Genomic DNA, 21,930 nt, shown 5'->3' with positions numbered 1-21,930 from the left:
GAAACCATCCTCCTTTCTCCCCCTCTACTCTACAGTCAACTTTATACATCTCTTTTATTAGGCGCCTCCGTAGCCAGGTGGAAGGAGCAGCAGTGCGTAGCACACGCTTCTTGATTAGACCGGGGTTCGAGCCCGTCACCACCAAATACGGAGGATGCGGAAAGGTCTGGGAATGACCACCGCATATTCACGGAGCAATATGGCCTTAGTTGCTAATGCTCCTAAAAAAAAACCAAATAACAATAACAAATCTCTTTTATTATTCCCCTCCCTCTTCATAGTGTTTCCTGTAAGAAAAGCCTTCTACTACCTTCTCCTTCTACTTTCACCTAATCCCCTTACACACATGCACTCCCTCTTTCCCCTCTTCACTCACCTAAAGTCTTGGAAGGTCAAACTTGCCTTCCAAGACCCTAGGAAGGAAAGTCCAGCTCTACCTAATACTAAAGTCCAGGGTGAGCCCTGTGGATTTGCAGAGAGGAACCTAGGTAGAGCTTATTACAGTATATGGCCAGCTAAGGTAGCTGCTCATGGCAGGACATTACTTTCAAAGTGATTGCAGCATCCTGGTTGCAAAGAGTGACCTGTGTTGTTTAACAGCAGAGCATAACATTTTTTATTAATGCTGTGTCAGTGCCACACACCAAACAATGGCATATGTTTCAACACAACAAAACAAAACAAAACAAGTTACTAAATACAAAAACCTACACAACACACAACTGGTTATGCAGCAATACAAGGCAGAGTATAAGGGAATCCTGAGGTACTACCTCAGGATTTTACTACCATAAAAAAGATACATACATCAATTATCAAACTGAAGAGCCACAAAAGTGGCACTTAAGCCATTAGATATTAGGTTGTTGTTGTTGTTTGTTGGATTTATTGGTGCAAGGGCTACTATGGCCATAATGCACCAGATATTAGGTGGAATGTTAGCAAGATGGCATGGGATGCCAGGTTCATCACGACATTTGTTAAAGCAGATGCTAATCTCTAGAGAAATCCCAAAGCTGAACTTTCAGAAACGAGATGAATGAGTGATAAATCTACCGTTTTGCAGTGTAAAACAGACTTTTTCGAGTGTGTTAACGGAAGAAAGTGACTTTATTGTGGACAAGTTCTTTCTAAGCCATACAAAAATATGGCTACGAATAACAAGGGAAATGTGAAAAGATCAAAGAAGGTGATGACATTAGCGAATAAAATTGAGTTATTAGACAAAATTTCTAATGGTGAAAGTGTCTCCTCGGTGGCAAAACATTATAAAATCAATGAGTCAACGGTACGATCAATCAAAAATCGGAAGAAAAAATCAACGGTACGATCAATCAAAAAATCGGAAGAAAAAATCCGCTGTAGTGTCCGTGAAAACGCGCTAATTGCTTCAAAAATTTGCTCTGTAACTCTGATGTTAAATTAGAAGAAACGTAAAAGGCTTCCAATCTGTGGATAGAAGACCGAACTCAAAATAAAATTCTGTAAGTTCACTCATCATTCGTGAAAAGACAAAACTCCTTTATCAACACTTAGCGAAACTGGTGATAGCTCTGGCGGGATAAGTTTTTTAGCTAGCAAAGGCGCTGGTTTGAAAGATTTGTTTGAAATTTCTAATAAATATTACATTTAATATTAAATTGTTTCTTATTTTCATTTCGATGCCATATGCTTGCATTTCACTATGTACTGTCTATGTACATAGTCATATTATGAAGGTACATATAATACATACATAGACACAATTTTAGACTAGTGTTTCTTATATATTTCATACTTTTGAACGAACCCCTTTATTACTATGGAAGCCATAACTCAGTATTCGCATTTTCGGTATTCGCGGCATTTCTCAGGAACGTAACCCCCATGAATAGCGGGGGTTTACTGTACTATCTGAGAGCTGAAATACCACAGTTATCCAAATGAACAGTTGCAATATGGATAGAAAAAAAAAAAAAAAATCTTGCTCATCCAAACTGTAAGTTAAAAAAAAAAAATCATGATTTTAATCATTCTACTGAAGATAGCAATTGTCTGGAATATCATAGGGTATTAGAGACTGTAAAGATAAGGCATTGACTTAACAGGATGTTGAATGGCAAAGGGAAATTCTGTATTTAGGAGACAGCCATGACTATGTCTTAGCATGCTGCTTTTTGCTTGAATGAAATAGCAGAAAAGTTCTTGAATAATTGTTACCTTTTTAAAGAACAACTGCCTGTATATATTTATTTAGTATACCTATCAGGGTGTTTTGCAGGATTCCTTCTCATGAACAACATACAGGTTTTATATCCTTATTTACATCTGAATGGATTGCAGGTTTTTGTGGATTATGAGGTCTTGACTTCCCCCCCCTCATGTTTTGCTGCTCCATTATATTATCTTTTTTTTTTTTTTTTGGCTTTCTCCTTTTTCTCTCCATTCCACTTGTATAGAGGGGAGGGAGCATCCAGGGGTTATATAGGAGAGGAGGCATCCTCACAAAGTACATTTTTGATGTAGAAGCTCTGTTAAGTAGACAGTGGTTTCCTCCTCTACAGGGCAGGGATGGAAATCAGATGATAGTAGTTTCTATTGTAATCTGGGCTAAGAAACTAATCATTCAAACATAAACACGCCTGATGTTGCATAACAGTACATGGACACCACCATTAACACTGACTGGATTTATTATTAGCATTAGTAGAGGCATATGATGCAAGAAAACAAGCTTATGCAGCATCAGCAAAAAAAAAAAAAAAAAAAAACCACTTCCACTTCACCCCTCCATTCGTTCGAAATACCTGTCTGGCTGAGCCTTAAATTTATTTAGGCTATCAACTTCCACGACAAGGGATGGAAGTCGGTTCCACCAACCAACTACCCGCTGGCTAAAGGCAAATTTCCGCACATCTATCCTACATCTGTCTTTCCTCAATATGAATTTATGTCCTCTCAGGTGATTATTCTGAGCAAGAGGAAGAATCCCATCAGCATTCAGCATGCTCATACCATTCAAGGCTTTATACACCTCTATCAGATCACCTTGCTGGTGCCTAGTCTCCAGACACTGTAATTTGCAAAATTTAAGTCTTTCTTCGTAAGAGTACCCCTTTGTTCCATTCACTAATCTTGTTGCCCTTCTCTGTACTCGTTCCAGCAGCTCTACATCCTTCTTGAAATGAGGCCTCCAGACCTGTATACAGTACTCAAGGTGTGGCCCGACCATTGCCTTATACAAGGGAATAATCACCTCCTTATCCCTGCTAGAAAAATTCCTGTATATTATTGACAAGACACCATGAGCTACTCTTGAAGCCTGTCTGCACTGCTCAGAGAACTTCATATCTGCCTGCACAATTACCCCCAGGTCCTTTTCATTCTCTAACACAGTCAGTGTAGTGCCAAAGAGTTGATACATTGCTCTGGGGTTGCTGTTTCCCATATGTAGTACTTTACATTTGTCAATGTTAAACTTCATTTGCCACCTCTCAGCCCATCTGCTCAACCTTTCCAGATCCTGTTGCAGCAGCATAGTGTCAGTGTCCTTCACAACCCTGCCAACTTTGTATCATCTGCGAACTTGAACATTAAGCTTGATATACCATCATCAATATCATTTATAAATACAGGAAACAATAATGGACCCAACACTGAACCCTGAGGGACTCCACTAATAACATTAGTCCATGATGAGCAGTGTCCATTGATTACCACTCTGTCTTCTCCCCCTCAACCACACCTTTATCCATAGCAGCAATTTGCCTCCAACGCCGCACTGCTCCAATTTGTGCAGCAGTCTTCCATGTGCAACAGTATAAAAAGCCTTTCTAAGATCAAAGTATATAATATCAAAGTTATTCCCTGCATCCAGTTCTTTTGTGACTGCATCCCAGTATCCAACCAAATTGGTCAGGCAAGACTTCCCCTTAACAAAACCATGCTGTGTCCGAGCTATAACTGAAGTCTTGTCTAGATGATCCTGCAGTGCTTTTTTAACCAGTGCCTCCATTGATTGATTTTCCTGGAACAGAAGTTAAACTCACAGGTCTATAATTACTTGTGTCAGCCTTTGATCCTCCTTTGTGAATTGGGGGTTACTTTTTTTTTTTTTTTTTTTTGGTAGATGTTGGCGCATCGGCTTCTGTGGCCATAGTGCACCTCCCAAGGTTTTTGCAGTACTTTGATCCAAGCCCGAGGCGGGATTCGAACTCGCGACCTTTGGGTTGCCAGGCAGGCACTTTACCCACCTGGCTAGCCCGGTCGGCTAATTGGGGTTACATTTACACATCTCCAGTCTGGGGGTACCTCCCTCGAGTCCAAGGAAGCTCTCATAATTATGGCTAAGGGTTTGCTTACTTGCTTTGCAGCCTCCTTTAATATAACTGGATAGATCCCATCCAGCCCAGGTGTCTTTCTTGTGTTTATCTTCAACAATTTCTCCTCCACTTTACTCTCAGTTATTACAAGATTCTCTAGCCTATTGCCAGAGTTGAATACACCTCTGTCATTCCCCTCGCTGAATAAATCCACGTGTCAATGTCGATGCAAAATATTCATTTAGTTTGTTAGCTACCTGAGCAGGTTCATCAACAGTTAACCCATCAATATCAAGTGAACCAATCTGATTCATCCCCTTCCTTCTAGATTTTACATAAGTAAAGAACTCTTTGCTGTTTTTCTTTACAACCCTTGCCAAAGATTTCTCGTAATCTGCCTTTGCCTGCCTAACCTCCTTTGTAACTTGGTTACAGATCATCTTGTATCTATCATAGGCTTCTGTGTAACGTGTTAATTTATATACATCCCATGCATTTTTCTTCTCTGTCATATGTCTCATTAGTTTATCTGACATCCATTTAGGCCTAAACCTTGAACAATATTTCTTAGTTGGTATGTAAAGCCTAGTAGCTTCCAAGATACGTTCTTTGAATGCTTCCCATTTTGAATTTGCTGTTGGTAACATCTTCAGTTGGTCCCACTGTATAGAATTTAAATACTGTCTCAGACCATCGTAGTTGCCTTTACGAAAGCAAAAACCCTTCCCTTTACCCCTGATGGTAGTTACCTCTTTGAGTAAATCCCACTTCAGCAAACTGTGATCACTGCCCCTAGTGGTTCCTTTATCTGCAGATTCTTCATGCATGAAGAATCACTACTGATAATCAAATGAAGAGTATTACTCCCTCTAGCTGCCTCCAAAACATGCTGATGTAGAAAACAATCATCCAATAAATCCACAAAAGCCCTTGCTAGTGTGCGAGTGCCCAACCCACAAAATCCAGTCAATATCTGGCAAATTAAAATCCTCCATTATAAGACTCTCTGATGTACTGGCCCACTATTTCCCTGTACAGTTTCTTATTATACTCATCAGAGTCATTAGGCCTATAGCACACTCCTACTCTCAATTTTGATCTCCCAATGCTTATGTCACACCAAACTGACTCGACACTGCACTGTCCAGCGATGTCGACTGGCTTCACTTCCTTGGATTTTATGTGTTTCTTAACTAATAGCATAACCCTTCCTCCCTTGCTATCCTGTCTATCCTTTCTGTAGCGATGTATTCCCCAAATTCCAGTTCTGCATTCCTTATATCTGTGTGATACGTCTCTGATATCCCAACAATATCCGCCTTTGATGCTTTGAGTAATACCTCAAATTCATCAAATTTATTTACCAAACTCCTAGCATTGGTGTACACGCAAGTATACATGCACCTGTTTCTATTCTTAGCTACCCTAACAAAACCCATGTGTTTATTTGTACTGCAATGACTCCCAGCAGTCTCTGAAATATCCTGCATCTTGTTTTTCAGGCTTCTGCTCATTCCAATAGAAGCAGTGCAAGAATCACTTTCACCTCTGCCAGTGGCTACTGTTAATCTATTAGTCTTTGTATCCCCCCCAAGCTAGCAGTTTCCGACCCACCTAACACTGCCTCGATAGCATCAGCAAATATTGCACCCTTTCTATTTAAGTGTATCCCATCCCTGTAGAAGCAGTCTCTCCTGTTAACAAGTACAGTCCAGGCTGAAAAAAATTCTACCTCTTGAGCCTTGCAGAATCTTTCCAGGGCTGAATTTATCGACAAGGCTCTCATCATATACTTCCTCCTATCGTGTCTGGGCAGAATTGCAGACACTTTCAAATTCAACCCTAATTCATGGCTTTTTTTCAACAGTGACCTGTACTTGTTAAGTAATTCTGCCGGTCTCCTACTCTTGATATCATTAGTGCCAACGTGTACAACCATATCATCTTTTGTGCCCTTAAAAGATGATATCCGCTCTACATCGTCAACGATATTATGTACGATATCTCACACATTATAGCAAGTCTGCCAAATTCAGCTGGAATCATCTACAAAATAAAAAAAAAAACTGAATTGCAGCAAGTGGAATGTTATAAAGCCAACTAAGGGGTTCACTTCAAGAATGTACTAAATAAAAAAATTATATAAAAGCTATTTTTTCATGAATCCACACCAACAATTATATGAATTGCCGACCAGGCTAGCTGGGTAGGTAAAGTGCCTGCCTGGCAACCCAAAGGTCACGGATTCAATTCCCGCCTCGGGCTGGATATCACGATGGTGCCGAACAATATCCTGGCCACGATACACGAAGGAAGCAAGAAAAAACTGGTTCCTTCGTGTATTGATCACGTCATACGTAATAAATAAAATAAATTATATGAATTCACTTCATATAATTCAGACTGTCTCACATACATTTGAACTACCTGAATTATACAAAGAATGTCTTTTGTTGAAATACGACAATTATAAGTATCACTCTCTGTTTTAGTGGAAACAAGGATGGGTTTCTACATTCATACCAGATCCCATCACAACTCTTTGATCCAATAAATGCTGCTGACAACTGCATTCAGCAATATTAATAAAATAAACTACAAATAAGTTTTTTTTTTTTTTTTTTTTTAAATTAAATGGTGACTGGTTTCTTTTTATTTCCTGAATTTAATACCTTTTTAATCTAATTAAAAAAAATACTATGAACACTAATTAAACATGTAAATTAAATTCGCACACAATATAATACTGATACTTTCTGTATTCCACATTCCAATTTTATAGGAAAGCTTTGAAACAGTCTTCTATTCTGCTCAAGCTATTTGAAATAGTCTTCTACTCGGTTAATCAAATCAACTTCTACCCTATTAAAATTTTTAATTAAATATTTTAATTATTTAGAGATAAACAAATTGATTGTCAAGTTACAGATCTTATAAAGTCACATTATTTAAGATAAATGTTCATTCATCTTTTTAAATGCAGTTTCAATAAGTAGTATAGTTTCTATAAAGTACTAACTTCTATTTAGGAATTTAATAAGCTAAATAGCACTATCTGAATACCAGAATGTTTAAGGTCAGTTTCACTGTTTTGAACAGTTAGATCATCAAAACTGAAGTCATACTGAGACATATCATCTTTCCCATAAATATCATCATCTTCCTCTTCCATAGCTCCAACACCAAATGCCTGAAAATCAAAAAAATGAAATAGGAAGTTAAAATCACATACATTGTATGAATTGCTATAGTTACCTAAGTAATAACATATTTTTAATCCCAATAAACAATTAGAATTATGTTAAGACTAAGTACAATGTTTTAAAAATTGCATATTTCTAAAAGTGGAATTTAGCCTGATTGAAAATAGTTATGTAGCCACTTTTTTTTTTTTTTTTTTTTATGTAGTACAAGCAGTTCTCGCTTTACGAGTTTTTTTCCCCAAGTATCAACAAAATCGAAAATATGAACATTAATTTCAAAAAATGAATGTTAAACATTCATAAATACCACATTCCAAACCACGTGCGTAGCTATACAATACAGTGTACCCCGCTTTACGATATTAATCAGTTCCAGAGACACCACCGTATTGTGAAAATATCGTAATGTGAACCCAATAACACATTGTTTTTTGGTAATTCGTTTCAAGATCTAGGAAGTTGAAATTTTCGCTGTATAACTAAGCTATTAATCTCTTTAAAATGTCATTTTTACGGTCACGAGCATGACCTTAAGGCTATATAAAAGGTTGTGAGCGTGGTTTGCAAATTGTATTAGTTACCAATTCAAATCATTAAAATGCACTACACTTTCATCGTTATCATATGTTCCGTTATAAGAATCAATTTTAAATGGCTTTGTGATATTTTTCTAAAGCACATTTCTGGAGGTCATGACCATAAAACAATAAAAACAATTTGCACTTTCCAGTTTATTGGGTTCTTCTGTTACTGCAAGCAATTATAAACAGATAGTAAACTCGATCTTCTTCTTGCATTTGTAAAAATACCGATAGCAGGAATTGTGTGGTTTTGTACATTATTATGGTGAAATGTGTTTCCCCTTTATTGAAATCTTCAATCGTATAAAAAAACAAATAAAATTTCAGAACCTTCTCTTCATTCCTTTTTTTTTTTTTAAGCTTCGTAAACTTGTTACTCCACGCGAATCGTGTTAGTTGCAATTTGTGTGTGCCGTTAAAAAATGCTTATGCATGCAATCGTGAAATTTATAATTAAAAGAGATTATCTTGGAAACAAATGCCTCTTGAAACATTTCTGAATAAGACGAATCCTTGTGCAACAAACCATCAATCCAATAATGAGTGATCAATGAGTGTGCAATTAGTCGATGATGATGAAGAATAAACATTCTTTAACATTTGTAAGTCGTAAATAATTTCTCTATTATTATAATTTGCTTGATTTTACAGGCTACGTTTTCATTTCTTTGGATAAATCAATCAGTTTAACATAAACTAATTAGCTAACTAATTTCATTGTTTATAATGTAACCTCTATTTTTAACATTATGTCTATGGGAAATAAATTCCCACTTTACGAGTTTTCGCTTTACGAGCACGCGCTATGAACGAATTAGCTTGTAAAGTCAAGAACTACCAGTATTATCTTTTCCCCCCTCTTCTGAGAATTTGAAGTACAAATTTATAATAATAAAAGTGCAAGTATACATGTATGTTAGCACCGCAGCTTCAAGGCTATGAAATCAAGAGACTGGAAAACTTTGCACACACAAAGGGAACCCAAGGGATGTAACACTTGGATGCTTTTTTTTTTAATGCATTAATTCTTTTAATGATTTTAAAATTAGAAATTAATAATAATTTATAATGACATCCTCTCCCATAAAAAAGCATTGTTATCAAATGAATGCTCTCTCAGTAAATAAATGTTACATTTCATTTAATAACATCTAAATCACTTGCTTTAAAATTTGGGACATTAATTTGAATTGTTATACCAGTAACATAATATAGTACCACCTGAATACAATTAAATATTCTGTTTATGTCAAAATCAAAAATTAAATCCACATGACTTGTTTTCTTTGATATTAAAATTATTATGGTTGATTATGTCCCACTAGATCAAACTGTCAATAAAACATAATACATTGAAGTTCTGACAAGGCTGTGTGAAAAAATTCAAAGAAAGAGACCTGAATTGTGGAAGAATGCTCAGCATACAGTGCACACTCTCTCTCTCTGTTTGCCAGTTTCTGGTTAAAACACAAAACACTGTGTGTGAACATGCACCCTATTCACCAGACTTACCTCCCCTTGACTTTTTTCTCTTCCCTAAACTGAAAAGTATACTTAAGGGAACCCATTTTCAATCCATTGGAGACATTCAGAATAAAACAACCGAAATGTTACAAGGGCTTGCACAGAATGACTTCCAGAAATGTTTATGCTCGAAAGAAATGTATGGAACAGCACGTGCAAGCCCAAGGCAATTATTTTGAAGGGGATAACTTGTAATATATGAAATATTTCATTATATTTATTTTATTGCAACTGTCTCAGTATTTAACAGCCACACTGAGGTGTGGCTGTTAAATACTGAAGTTACTCCATGGTAACTTCTTTTTTTTTCCCCCTTTTTTTTTCTTTCTTTTTTTTTTTTTTGCAGACTGGCTGAAAAATTCAAATGTTACATGTCTCTCCTCCCAGCTTTTATCTCAATCAATCATTAACAGCCAAATTAATGAAACAAACAAATCTACAAAAAGAATTCAAGGAACTTCCTAATTCATTCCAGAAATATACAGTGGAACTTTTAATCTCACGCTCCATTTCCATCTACAATCCTCTAAACTCCACTTAATCTTTTTCAACCACTGATTTCTTTAAATGTCATTCACCTATTTTTTCCTAACTACTCACTCTGATTCTTTGTTCAGAGACTTCCTAACCTATGCATTATATTCTGTAAAACTTGTTTGCAGTCTCTATTTTACCTCTCAAATTATCATATGCTCTGGTGAAATCAACTTCTATTTTTTGTAAGGAAAACTTATGCTTAAGCATTTCAGGGATACACACGTACATTACATTTCTCATGCATGGGCTCTGGGGAGTATGCACACAGATGTGAAGATCATTTTGCACAATATGTTTAAAGTGATCTTCAATCTAATGGCTCCAATGCCTAAAGGAAAATACAAGCTTTCAAAGCTATCAACAAATGATGAAAGATTCAAGAGACCAACAATAATGGAGGACAATATCTAAATAGGGACTCAACCCATGCCAAACGGAAGAGCAGAATAATGATGATCTTAGCATTAGCATTAGTAGAGGCATATGATGCAAGAAAGCAAGCTTATTCAGCATCAGCCAAAAAAAAAAAAAAAAACTCCACTCCCATTTCACCCCTCCGTTGGTTCGAAATACCTGTCCAGTTGAGCTTTAAATTTGTTTAGGCTATCAACTTCAACAACAAGTGATGGAAGTCGGTTCCACCAACCAACCACCCGCTGGCCAAAGGAAAATTTCCGCACATCTATCCGACATCCGTCCTTCCTCAATTTGAATTTATGCCCTCTGAGGTGATTATTCTGAGCAAGATGAAGCAGAGCATTGAGCATGCTCAAACCATTCAAAGCCTTATACACCTCTATCAGATCACCTCGCCGGTGCCTAGTCTCCAGACTCTGTAATTTGCAAAACTTAAGCCTTTCTTCGTAAGAGCAACCCTTTGTTCCATTCACTAATCTTGTTGCCCTTCTCTGTACCCGTTCCAGCAGCTCTACATCCTTCTTGAAATGAGGCCTCCAGACCTGTATACAGTACTCAAGATGTGGCCTTACCATTGCCTTATACAAGGGAATAATCACCTCCTTATCCCTGCTAGAAAAATTCCTGTATATCATTGACAAGACACCATATGCTACTCTTGCAGCTCGTCTGCACTGCTCAGAGAACTTCATATCTGCCTGCACAATTACCCCCAGGTCCTTTTCATTCTCCACCACTGTCAGTGTAGTACCGCAGAGTTGATACGTTGCTCTGGGGTTACTGTTTCCCATATGTAGTACTTTACATTTGTCAATGTTAAACTTCATTTGCCACCTCTCAGCCCATCTGTTCAACCTTTCCAGATCCTGTTGCAGCAGCATAGCGTCAGTAGTGTCCTTAACGACCCTGCCAACCTTTGTATCATCTGCAAACTTGGACATTAAACTTGATATCCCATCATCAATATCATTCATAAACACCGAAAACAACAACGGACCCAACACTGAACCTTGAGGAACTCCACTAATAACATTAGTCCACGTTGAGCAGTGTCCATTGATTACCATTCTCTGTCTTCTGCCACTCAACCATCCCCTTATCCATAGCAGCAATTTGCCTCCAATGCCACACTGCTCCAATTTGTGCAGCAGTCTTCCATGTGCAACAGTATCAAAAGCCTTTCTAAGATCCAAATATATAATATCAAAGTTATTCCCTGCATCCAGTTCTTTTGTGACTACATCATAGTATCCACTCAAATTGGTCAGGCAAGACCTGCCCTTAACAAAACCATGCTGCGTCTGAGCTATAACTGAATTCTTGTCTAGATGTTTCTGCAGTGCTTCTTTAACCAGTGCCTCCATTAATTTACCTGGAACAGAAGTTAAACTAACAGGTCTATAATTACTTGTGTCAGCCTTTGATCCTCCTTTGTGAATTGGGGTTACATTTGCACATCTCCAGTCTATGGGTACCTCCCCTGAGTCCAAAGAAGCTCTCATAATTATGGCTAGGGGTTTGCATACTTCCTTTGCTGCCTCCTTTAATATAACTGGATAGATCCCATCCACCCCAGGTGCCTTTTTTATGTTTATCCTCAACAATCTCTCCTCCACTTTCCTCTCAGTTATTACAAAATCATCCAGCTCACTGCCAATGTTGACTTTACCTACATCATTCTCCTTCCTGAATAACTCCTCATGCGTGAATGTAGATGTAAAATACTCATTTAGATTGTTAGCCACCTGAGCAGGATCCTCAACTGTTCAACCATCAATATCCAGTGGACCAATCTGATTCAACCCTTTCCTTCTCGAGTTCAAATATGTAAAGAACTCTTTTCTGTTTTTCTTTGCATCCTTTGCCAAGGATTTTTCGTACTCTGCCTTTGCCTGCCTAATCTAATTTGTGACTTGGTTACAGACCAACTTATATCTATCATAGGCTTCCATGTCACCAATTAATTTGTATATATCACATGCATTTTTCTTCTCTGCCACATGTCTCATTAGTTCATCTGACAACCATTTAGGCCTAAACCTTGAACAATATTTCTTAGTTGGTATGTAAAGCCTGGTAGCCTCCAAGATTAGTTCCTTGAATGCTTCCCATTTTGAGTTTGCTGTTGGTAACATCATCAGTTGGTCCCACTGTATAGAATTTAAATAGTGTCTCAGACCATCATAGTCGCCTTTACGAAAACAAAAACCCTTCCCTTTACCTCTGATGGTAGTTACCTCCTTGAGTAAATCCCACTTCAACACACTGTGATCACTGCCACCTAGTGGTTCATTTATCTGCAGATTCTTAATGCATGAAGAATCACTACTGATAATCAGATCAAGAGTATTGCTCCCTCTTGTTGCCTCACGAACGTGCTGATGTAGAAAACAATCATCCAATAAATCCACAAAAGCCTTGCTAGTGTGCGAGTGACCAACTCACAAATTCCAGTCAATATCTGGGAAATTAAAATCCCCCATTATAAGACTCTCTGATTTACTGGCCCACTCTATTTCCCTGTACAATATCTTATTATACTCATCAGAGTCATTAGGCCTATAGCACACTCCTACTCTCAATTTTGATTTCCCTATGCTTATGTCACACCAAACTGACTCGACACTGCCCTGTCCATCGATGTCGACTGGCTTCACTTCCTTGGACTTTATGTGTTTCTTAATTAATAGCATAACCCCTCCTCCCCTCCTCTCCTGTCTATCCTTTCTATACACATTGTATTCCCCAAATTCCAGTTCTGCATTACTTATATCTGTGTGACACCACGTCTCTGATATCCCAACAATATCTGCCTTTGATGTTTTGAGCAATACCTCAAATTCATCAAATTTATTTACCAAACTCCTAGCATTGGTGTACACGCAGGTATACATGCACCTGTTTCTATTCTTAGCTACCCTAACACAACCCATGTGTTTACTTGTACCGCAATGACTACCAGCAGTCTCTGAAATATCCTGCATCTTGTTTTTCAGGTTTCTACTCATTTCAATAGAAGCAGTGCAAGAATCACTTCCACCTCTGCCAGTGGCTACTGTTAATCTGTTAGTCCTTGTATCCCCCCCAACTAGCAGTTTTCCGACCCACCTAACACTGCCTCGACAGCATCAGCAAAAATTCTTGCACCCTTTCTATTTAAGTGTATCCCATCCCTGTAGGAGCAATCTCTCCTGTTAACAAGTACAGTCCAGGCTGAAAAAAATTCTACCCCTTGAGCCTTGCACAATCCCTCCAGGGCCGAATTGATCGACAAGGCTCTCATCATATACTCCCTCCTATCGTGTCTGGGCAGAATTGCAGACACTTTCAAGTTCAACCCTAATTCACGGCTTTTTTTCAACAGTGACCTGTACTTGCTAAGTAATTCCGCCGGTCTCCTACTCTTAATATCATTAGTGCCAACATGTACAACTATATCACCTTTTGTGCCCTTAAAAGATGATATCCGCTCTACAACGTCATCAACCTTTGCCCCTGGCAGACATACCCTGGTCCTATTCCACCTATCCTTTTTACAAAGCATGTTCCCCGTCTCCCTGACAATAGAGTCACCAACAACTACTAGTTCCTGTGGGACCAGCGCATTCTGCCTAGGGGGCTGCCTCTGTGTTGCCTGATGACCAAGTGCAAGCTCTGGCGTTGACGTGGGCAGCTGAGAGCTTGATGGGCCCCTCAATTTATTTCCTTCGAGGGCATCCACCCTGTCCTTCAAGTTCTCATAAAGGCCCATAACAACGCTGAGTTGTCGCCTGATTTCCCTGCACTCCTTACATCGTGCACACACAAAGACATCCCCCTTGGCAGTATCATGTCCTGTACCCGACTGCTCCGCAAACATCAAGCAAACAGTGCATTTTAAAAGACTGTGATTCAGAGGGCAACTGCCCCCCTCAGTTCTCCCCTGAACCACAGCACTCCCAATAGCTTGAGCCTTTTGCTTTGCTGCTCTGGTCAGAGTCATGATTCCGATTTAATTCAATAAAATTCAAAACAAAAATTAAATCCTTAAGTTATATCCCAAAACAGTTATGTTATATATATTTTTTTCGGTATCTAGTGTTTTCTACGAGTTCCCTTTATACAACTTCCGTATCACGTGTGCTACTATAGTTATGTATTAATTATTTGTTACGATTAAGTCGTTATATATATATATAGAGTTAAAAATACAATTTAATTGACAATAAAGTTTATCAAGATTAATAGATTTACTGATTAATTGACAATATTATATTATGCACTATACTACACTAAGCTTATGCTATCGTGTAAAAATGGCGGGAATTCACGAACGATATTTCTACGGACTCGTAAGTATTAATTAGCTTCCAAATCTCGCTATCTCAATTTAGAATAAACTAAGGATCCTGACTAGGTCTATAATCTACTTATAGAAGATAATTTGATATAACAATTGGTTAATAAATCGACTATCTTCAATATGAATGAACTACCTTGAAATTTTTATAATACATTATGCATCTCTTATCTGTACATCTAACTAATTGTAGGCACAGTTTATACCAGCAAGAAAACAGTTTTGAAAATTGGAGGAGATTGCACCTGTTGTCTGATTCAGAGTTACAAAAGTTGATATTAAAGAGATTCAGATTTTGTAAGTCTGGTTTCATTTAAGATTTTTTTTTTTTTCTTTTAATTCTGATTTTATTTTTGACAATTTTACACCTTGGTAATAAAGTCAAGTTATAAACATTAATTATAAATCATTTATGTACAAAGTTTATTTTTATATATTTTCAAAATTTAATGAAAAAATTCACTCCACAGAGTCATCTATCACAAAAGTTTATTGGGGCACCCACTCACATATGGCAAACTCATTGCTTAAAGGGCTAATCATATATTTGCTATGTAAGTCAACACTCTTCCTTATAGTCATCTTTTGCATCACATGGAGTGGCATTACAAATAATCAGAATTAGAACCGCTGCCGCTGTTTGCTTTTTAATTCAATTATTTCTGCTCTTTCTTTTAAAGGTTTACACTGTGACATTTCATTTCACTGCAAAACTGTAAAGACAGTGATAAGCATATACAATATTTCCTTGTGTATGAGAAGGTCACAAAAACCAAAATGTGTGACATTGCTCTTATTGGTGCTTGGGTACACGGAAGGATTTGATTACATAACAGCTGTACCTTGTTGCCTGTTTAGTACCTGCAAATTGGTTTCTCTGTAAATACTTGAATAGCTCGCAATGAATTCTATGATATGTACAAATTGTAAATTACTGATAATCACATCTTAGCACATGCCTTCAATTCAAGTTTAGAGTTTTATACTTGATATATAAGTCAACGTTAAAAATTTTTAAGGGCTTCAAAGTTTACTTATACACCAGAACATGCAGTACCCTTCCATTACTGTCATTCAGAATTTGATTTTCTTTCTTTGAAATATGACTTTTTTTTCAATCTAACTTTTTAACAGTATGGTAATTTTCCTTGGTGACTTTAATACATATGCAACTAGTAGAAACTGGAAATAAAAAAAAAAATAATTCAGTTGAAATAAGCCAGAAAGCAAAAGTTTTTCAAACAGCTCCTTTTAATGAGAATTGCAATGTATACTTTAGTGTAAGTTAGTCTTAATCATCCCTCTATTTTAATCAATAAATTTAAAAATATTTGTAAAGACAGCTAATTTAATTGATGTTACTTGCCTGAATATTTAAGGCTGGTAAAATTAAAACTTTATTTAGAAATTGATTAATATTATTAATGCTTCTTTAAATATTAACTCATTTATGCCAACTGATGCTTTCATGCAATGCAAGACTTGTATGTTCTTGTTTAAACCTGTAATTGTGTAGGCAGTAGCTCGCAGGCCTCTGGGAAATGAGGGCCATTTATTTTTTTATGAAGCCATGTTGAAGGAATGGATCATAATCTGCCAAGCTGGTTCAAGTTCGGGTTGGCAGATTTTGGATCAATTTAGTCTGGTGTCTTAGCTTTGATCTGTCCATCATTAGTAACCCTGCTAGGAGTATAAGATCCCAAGGGCACAGTTCTCAGCTTCATTCACACCTGCCACAATAAGATATTAATCCATGGAAGTGCACATAATTCATATAACAACATATATTGCTATATATGTATAACAGTTATGAAGCTTTTTAAATGAAGTGATTTTTTTTGTCTTCTTTTATATTAATATAATGGTAACGGTATGATAAAGATGTAAAGGATTTACCACAATGGTTCGAGGTTAAAAACACCAGAACAAAAACTACCCGAAGAGGACTTGAAGAAGCAAAATGGTGCAATTTCTCATTTTCCAAGGACAAGAGAGTGAAAATTATTCGGAAATTATAAGACAATGTCCATTTTTTTTGTTACTTTTCCTATGTGAAAGGTATTGAGAAGGATAGAGGAGGGTGTGATAAAAAATTAAGTTTTAAATCTATAAAAATTAATCATAATTTATAAGCACAAATGTCATAATTTACAAAAAATATCAATAGTGGAATAGTGGCATGTGTAACTGAAATTGCACAATAAAAGTGCAACACACATATCTGATAATTTAATTAGCACTAGTTAGGAAAAAACTAATAAAATGGCTATTTTATGGTAATATATTAAAGTTTCGAAATTGCTGTGATAAATTAACATTCAAACACTGAACCTGCAACCGAGACTATGAACCACAAAATTATCTGACACCTAAACTGATGCAGGATGCTATTAAGTGCCTTGACAATCCATTTTTAGGGTCAGGTCAGTCAGGAATGCATCACTGGACATGAGTATCTACCTAACCCTCAGTCAACAATTTCTAAGGCAGCTCCTTAACTTTGTCAGATAAATTTCATCCATTAATGTGGCAAGTTCACTATATTACTTATATCTGGCATAAAAAATGCATTGTTTACAGCTAAAAAAAAAAAAAAAAAAAAAAAAAAATTAAAAAGGCAGTAAGAGGTTGTATAAGAAGAAGTTTTTGGAAGAGGTAATGGTTGTTTTAGAAGAAACAGAAGATGATACAAGAGGCACCAGGACTACAAAATTTACACGCATACAACATCAGATCTGCTATCTTCAACTTAGCAGCTGTGGGGCGTGGAAAGATATGAAGATTACTTATTACTTTGGCCAACCCCTGGAAGAAGTTATACGACATAGAACCTGAAATGGACTTTGAGTTATCTAATTTTCGGGACACTCTTCTGAGGGCCGGCAACAAAAATGCAACTGAGAATGATGTGGAACAGCGGCTCGAAAATGATGAAGGTGGTCCGGGCTATCAAATTTTTTCTGAAGTTGACTTCATGTAGAACAAGAGGACAATGATGATGACAAAGAATCAGTTGCACCTCATCCATATGTTGTTATAAAACAACATATGGATGACATCATACATTATATTGAATCATCATCAGACCCTGATGTGCTTCCTTATTATGAACATTTTAGAGAATTTCGATCTACAGTAATAAGGAAGCAGCACCAAAGTGTAAGGCAACTGAAGCTTGATGATTTCTTCAAGACCACTTCATCAACTGGACCTGTTTCACCAGAAGCCTCTACCAGCAAGGAATTAACACCTCTCCCTCCATATGACAGTTGTTTCTGACTCTGAAAATTGATTCTTTCAATTAAGTTAATATTAATATTGAATATTATGTACCTTTTTTTTTTTTAACATTTTTTGTATGTTTTTATTCAATGGAGTTTAAGAATTTTAAAATATTTTCCCCCTCAAAAATGGATTTAAATGAAAAACTAATGTTCACATTGAAAACAACTTTGTGTGAGCTTTAAGAAAAAAAAATTTAAAAAAGTGGTGGAAACACTTCATTAGTTACATTGTACAGTTTTTGATGTGTTTAATTAAAATAAAGTTTGGTTCCTGCCATAAATTTATTTTTATATTTTTAACAGATGTTTTAGTGGCATGTATAAATTACTCAATGTACGTTATAATAATATTTTATTCATACTTATACATTATAATAACATTTTAATTCATCCTGTACATTGTAAGTTCATTATTAATATATATTTTTAAAATACATTCGATTTAATGGACTTTCGGCAATAGCGGACATCCCTTCCCCCCAATTAGTCCGCTAAATCAAGAGCCTACTGTATTTAAATATTTTGCTAAAAACAAAATAAGCTATCTAATCTAGTGCTCTTAAAACTATTCCTTTACTGTTTTTACAATGTTAGTTAAACAAAAAAATCCTCTTATGACTACAATGTTATGCCAAAATACAGAAGAAATGTTTGTACATATGAAAGCTACAACTAATTAAATATTCAGATAAATATAATAATAAGCTAACCTACTGATTATAATTCTTAAAAATAATCCTTTACAGAGAAAGTTAAGTAAAAAAACCCACAAAACTCTTATTTATAACAAAAAATTTCTGCCAAAATTATGGAAGCAAAGGCCACATGTATATTAAAGCTGTAACTATTTAATTATTTGCATAAATGCTAAAATAAATTTATTTAAATGGCTAAGACAGCATTTCTCAAAGTGGGGTCCGCTTACCCCTGGGGTCCTCAGACCAGTTCCAGGGGGTCCGTAAAATGTTAAGAAGGTATTGAGTAAATGTGTTTATTTTCTTAAAAAAATATATACTGATAGAAGCACAACAAATTTCGTTACAGAACACTACTTATTTTCGATACAATTAGTATCTATAATTGCATACATATTTCAAATTATTTGTTCTATGTATAGCAAATTGACGATGAATAAAATTATTATTATATATCTGTATAAAAATAAGAATAAAGTTGAGTTGTTTCACACACAAAATTTAGAACTTTCTTTTCAGAAAATTCAGTGTTCACACACACACACACACACATTTATGTATAACTTCAGTTTGTTTTATGTTACTTTTGTGTATAACTTATGTTTGTGTATATATACTGGTGTTCAAAGAAAGTGCATCACCCCTTAAAATTGTAATTGTTGTTCAAATAACGTAAGTATATGGCAATATTTTTTACAGATTGCATCAGATAAAATTGACACATGTAGGTGATGATGTAATATTGCATCAGCTGTTAATTTCAGCTATATAAGCACGCTCTGCAAGAGTTGCAGTCATTCCTTGCTTGTGTCAGGATGGAGAGTTATGTGCATTTGACGACACGAAGAAAGAGTGCTTTTTGTGAGGAAAGATGCTCTTCCCATCATATTGCTTATAGAGCATCTTGTAATCAGTCGACAGTGAGTAGATTTCTTTCCAAACTCAAGAATACTGGTTTTGCTAATAGGAAAAAAGGAACAGGACACTTACAAGTCTCTACGCCAAAACAGGACCACGTTTGAAAGTGCTTATGCCTTAAAAACCATAAAGCTTCATCTGAAAAGAGAATGGGAAGAACATACAAGAGTGGTAGCAAGTGCAGTAACAGTCAGAAGACACCTCTTCAAAAATGGACTTGTAGCCCATTGTCCTAAGAAGAAGCCCCTCCTCACACAAAAAATGAAAAAGGTCCGATTAATTTGGTGTAAGGAGCATGTCAAATTGACCCCAGAGCAGTGTAAGTCAGTTATTTTCTTGGATGAGAAGAAATTCAACCTGCATGGCTTTGATGGGAGACAAACAATTCGCCGTAGACATGGTGAAGAATACCATCCAGACTGTGAAATTCCCCACCAGCCAAATGATATGGGGGTGCATTTTGTATCGCAGAGTAGGTCACCTGCAGTTTATAAAAGGTTCTATAAATGCCAATGGATACCTGGCTATATTGGAAGGCAAATTGCTGCCAACCATCAGACCATTTCAACCTTCCTTGTCATTGGGCAAAAAGTGTAAGTAGGCACTTTTGATGTTACTTTAGCTTCCTTTCTGCATTAGAGGTTCAACAGTAATGTGTTTACATTTGTTACAGGTGAAAAAATGGTTGGAAGAGCGGTCCATTACAACTGTTAGCTGGCCAGGAAACAGCCCAGACATGAATCCTATAGAGAACTGTTGCATCGTGTGGAATCTGCAGTTGCCAGAAAGAAACCAAAGGCCCTTTGTGAACTTCAGGAAGCCATAATTCATCTTTGGAACCACGAACTATCAGTTGATTATCTTCAGAAAGTGATCTTGTCAATGCCTTGACAGTGTGCTGCTGTCATCAGGGCCAGAGGCGGTTCAACTAAATATTAGTTTGCATCTGGTGAACTTTTCATTTTGTTTTCCATTTAAAATGATAAACTTATTTTAAATGATTACAGCGATTCTACCAACTGGAGGGCTTCAGTTGTCATATCATCAAAACATTCCCCTCCTACCGACTTACTAAGTTCTACTATCGCACATATTCTGTTTTCTGCCAGTTCAACCATATTTCCTGAATGAACTGACTCTGGCCATACATTTTTCCACAGGCATTTAATGTTTCGGTTTTAATTCATTGAGTGATAAAGCCGATATGATCCTCAATTTAAAAATGTTTCCATGCCTCAATCACTTTACTAGATTCGGGAACAATTTTTTCCAAAATCCGTTATAACGATTTTCTGATGTAATGCGTTTTAAAGGTAGATATAATGCCTTGATCTAATGGCTGAATTAAAGAAGTCTTATTTTTTTTACGAAAACCTCAAACACAAGAGGTATTAGAACCTATAGTACTTAGTACCGTGCTTGGGTTGGAGGTTGAGAAGATGAAAGAAGATATTTGTTGACATTAGACTTGAACTTCTGTAGACTGTAATTTTCCAGAAATACGTATGAAGGAAGGTTGTTCCAGAAAATGGCAGATGAATGAATAAACGAGGAAGATGAAAAGTTGGTTCTGTGAGTTTGAAGTTGGACAGTAAATGGATGTTGACTGGTGGCAGCACATGTTCGGACTGTTTTGAAACAGAGAGTGGGAATTATAGAAGCCAATTCAGAAGAACAGTGCCTATGGAAGTATCTGTAGAAAAGGCATGCAGCAGAAACAGTACGTCTATGAGACAGAGAGTGGAGAGACTGTTAGAGATGAGTCATTAATTAACCTAACTGCCCTCTTCTGAATGGAATCTAGAAGTCTAAGAGAGGTTTTTGGGGCAAAACCCCAGATATGGGAACAATATTCCATGGTAGGGCAGATTTGCGATTTGTACAGAGTGAACAGCTGCTTGGAAGAAATGTAACGCCGAGAGAAAAAGAGAAAACCAAGTTTTTTAGATGCAGAGGAAGCAATTTTTGTAATGTGCTTGTGCCAAGAGAGATTAGAAATCAGGGTAATCTCCAAAAGGGATATATCATCTTGCCCAGAAATCAGAGAGTCACCAAAGATAAGCATAGGAGCAGAAGAATCCTTTTTGTGAGATTTAAGCCAAAACTGAGTTTTAGAAGGATTGAAATCAAC

At 36.6% G+C, this 21,930-nt stretch overlaps 1 protein-coding gene across 3 annotated transcripts in view; it reads right to left on the bottom strand.

Annotated features, from left to right (window-relative positions):
- LOC150080960 (G patch domain-containing protein 1) overlaps positions 1–21,930 on the bottom strand; it is a 242,313-nt gene that overhangs the window by 128,692 nt on the left and 91,691 nt on the right. For all 3 annotated transcript variants that reach the window (XM_090381880.1, XM_090381879.1, XM_090381878.1), the window contains one exon: positions 7,365–7,491. In XM_090381880.1, coding sequence (XP_090238006.1) covers positions 7,365–7,491 — 127 coding nt within the window. The remainder of the gene's footprint in view (positions 1–7,364; positions 7,492–21,930) is intronic.

This window comes from Mastigoproctus giganteus, chromosome 9 (assembly GCF_048544385.1).
Source record: "Mastigoproctus giganteus isolate SK-2022 chromosome 9, ASM4854438v1, whole genome shotgun sequence".
Lineage (NCBI taxonomy): Eukaryota > Metazoa > Arthropoda > Arachnida > Uropygi > Thelyphonidae > Mastigoproctus > Mastigoproctus giganteus.
The sequence above is the reverse complement of the archived record's forward strand: the minus strand, read 5'-3'. Positions and strand labels throughout refer to the sequence as shown.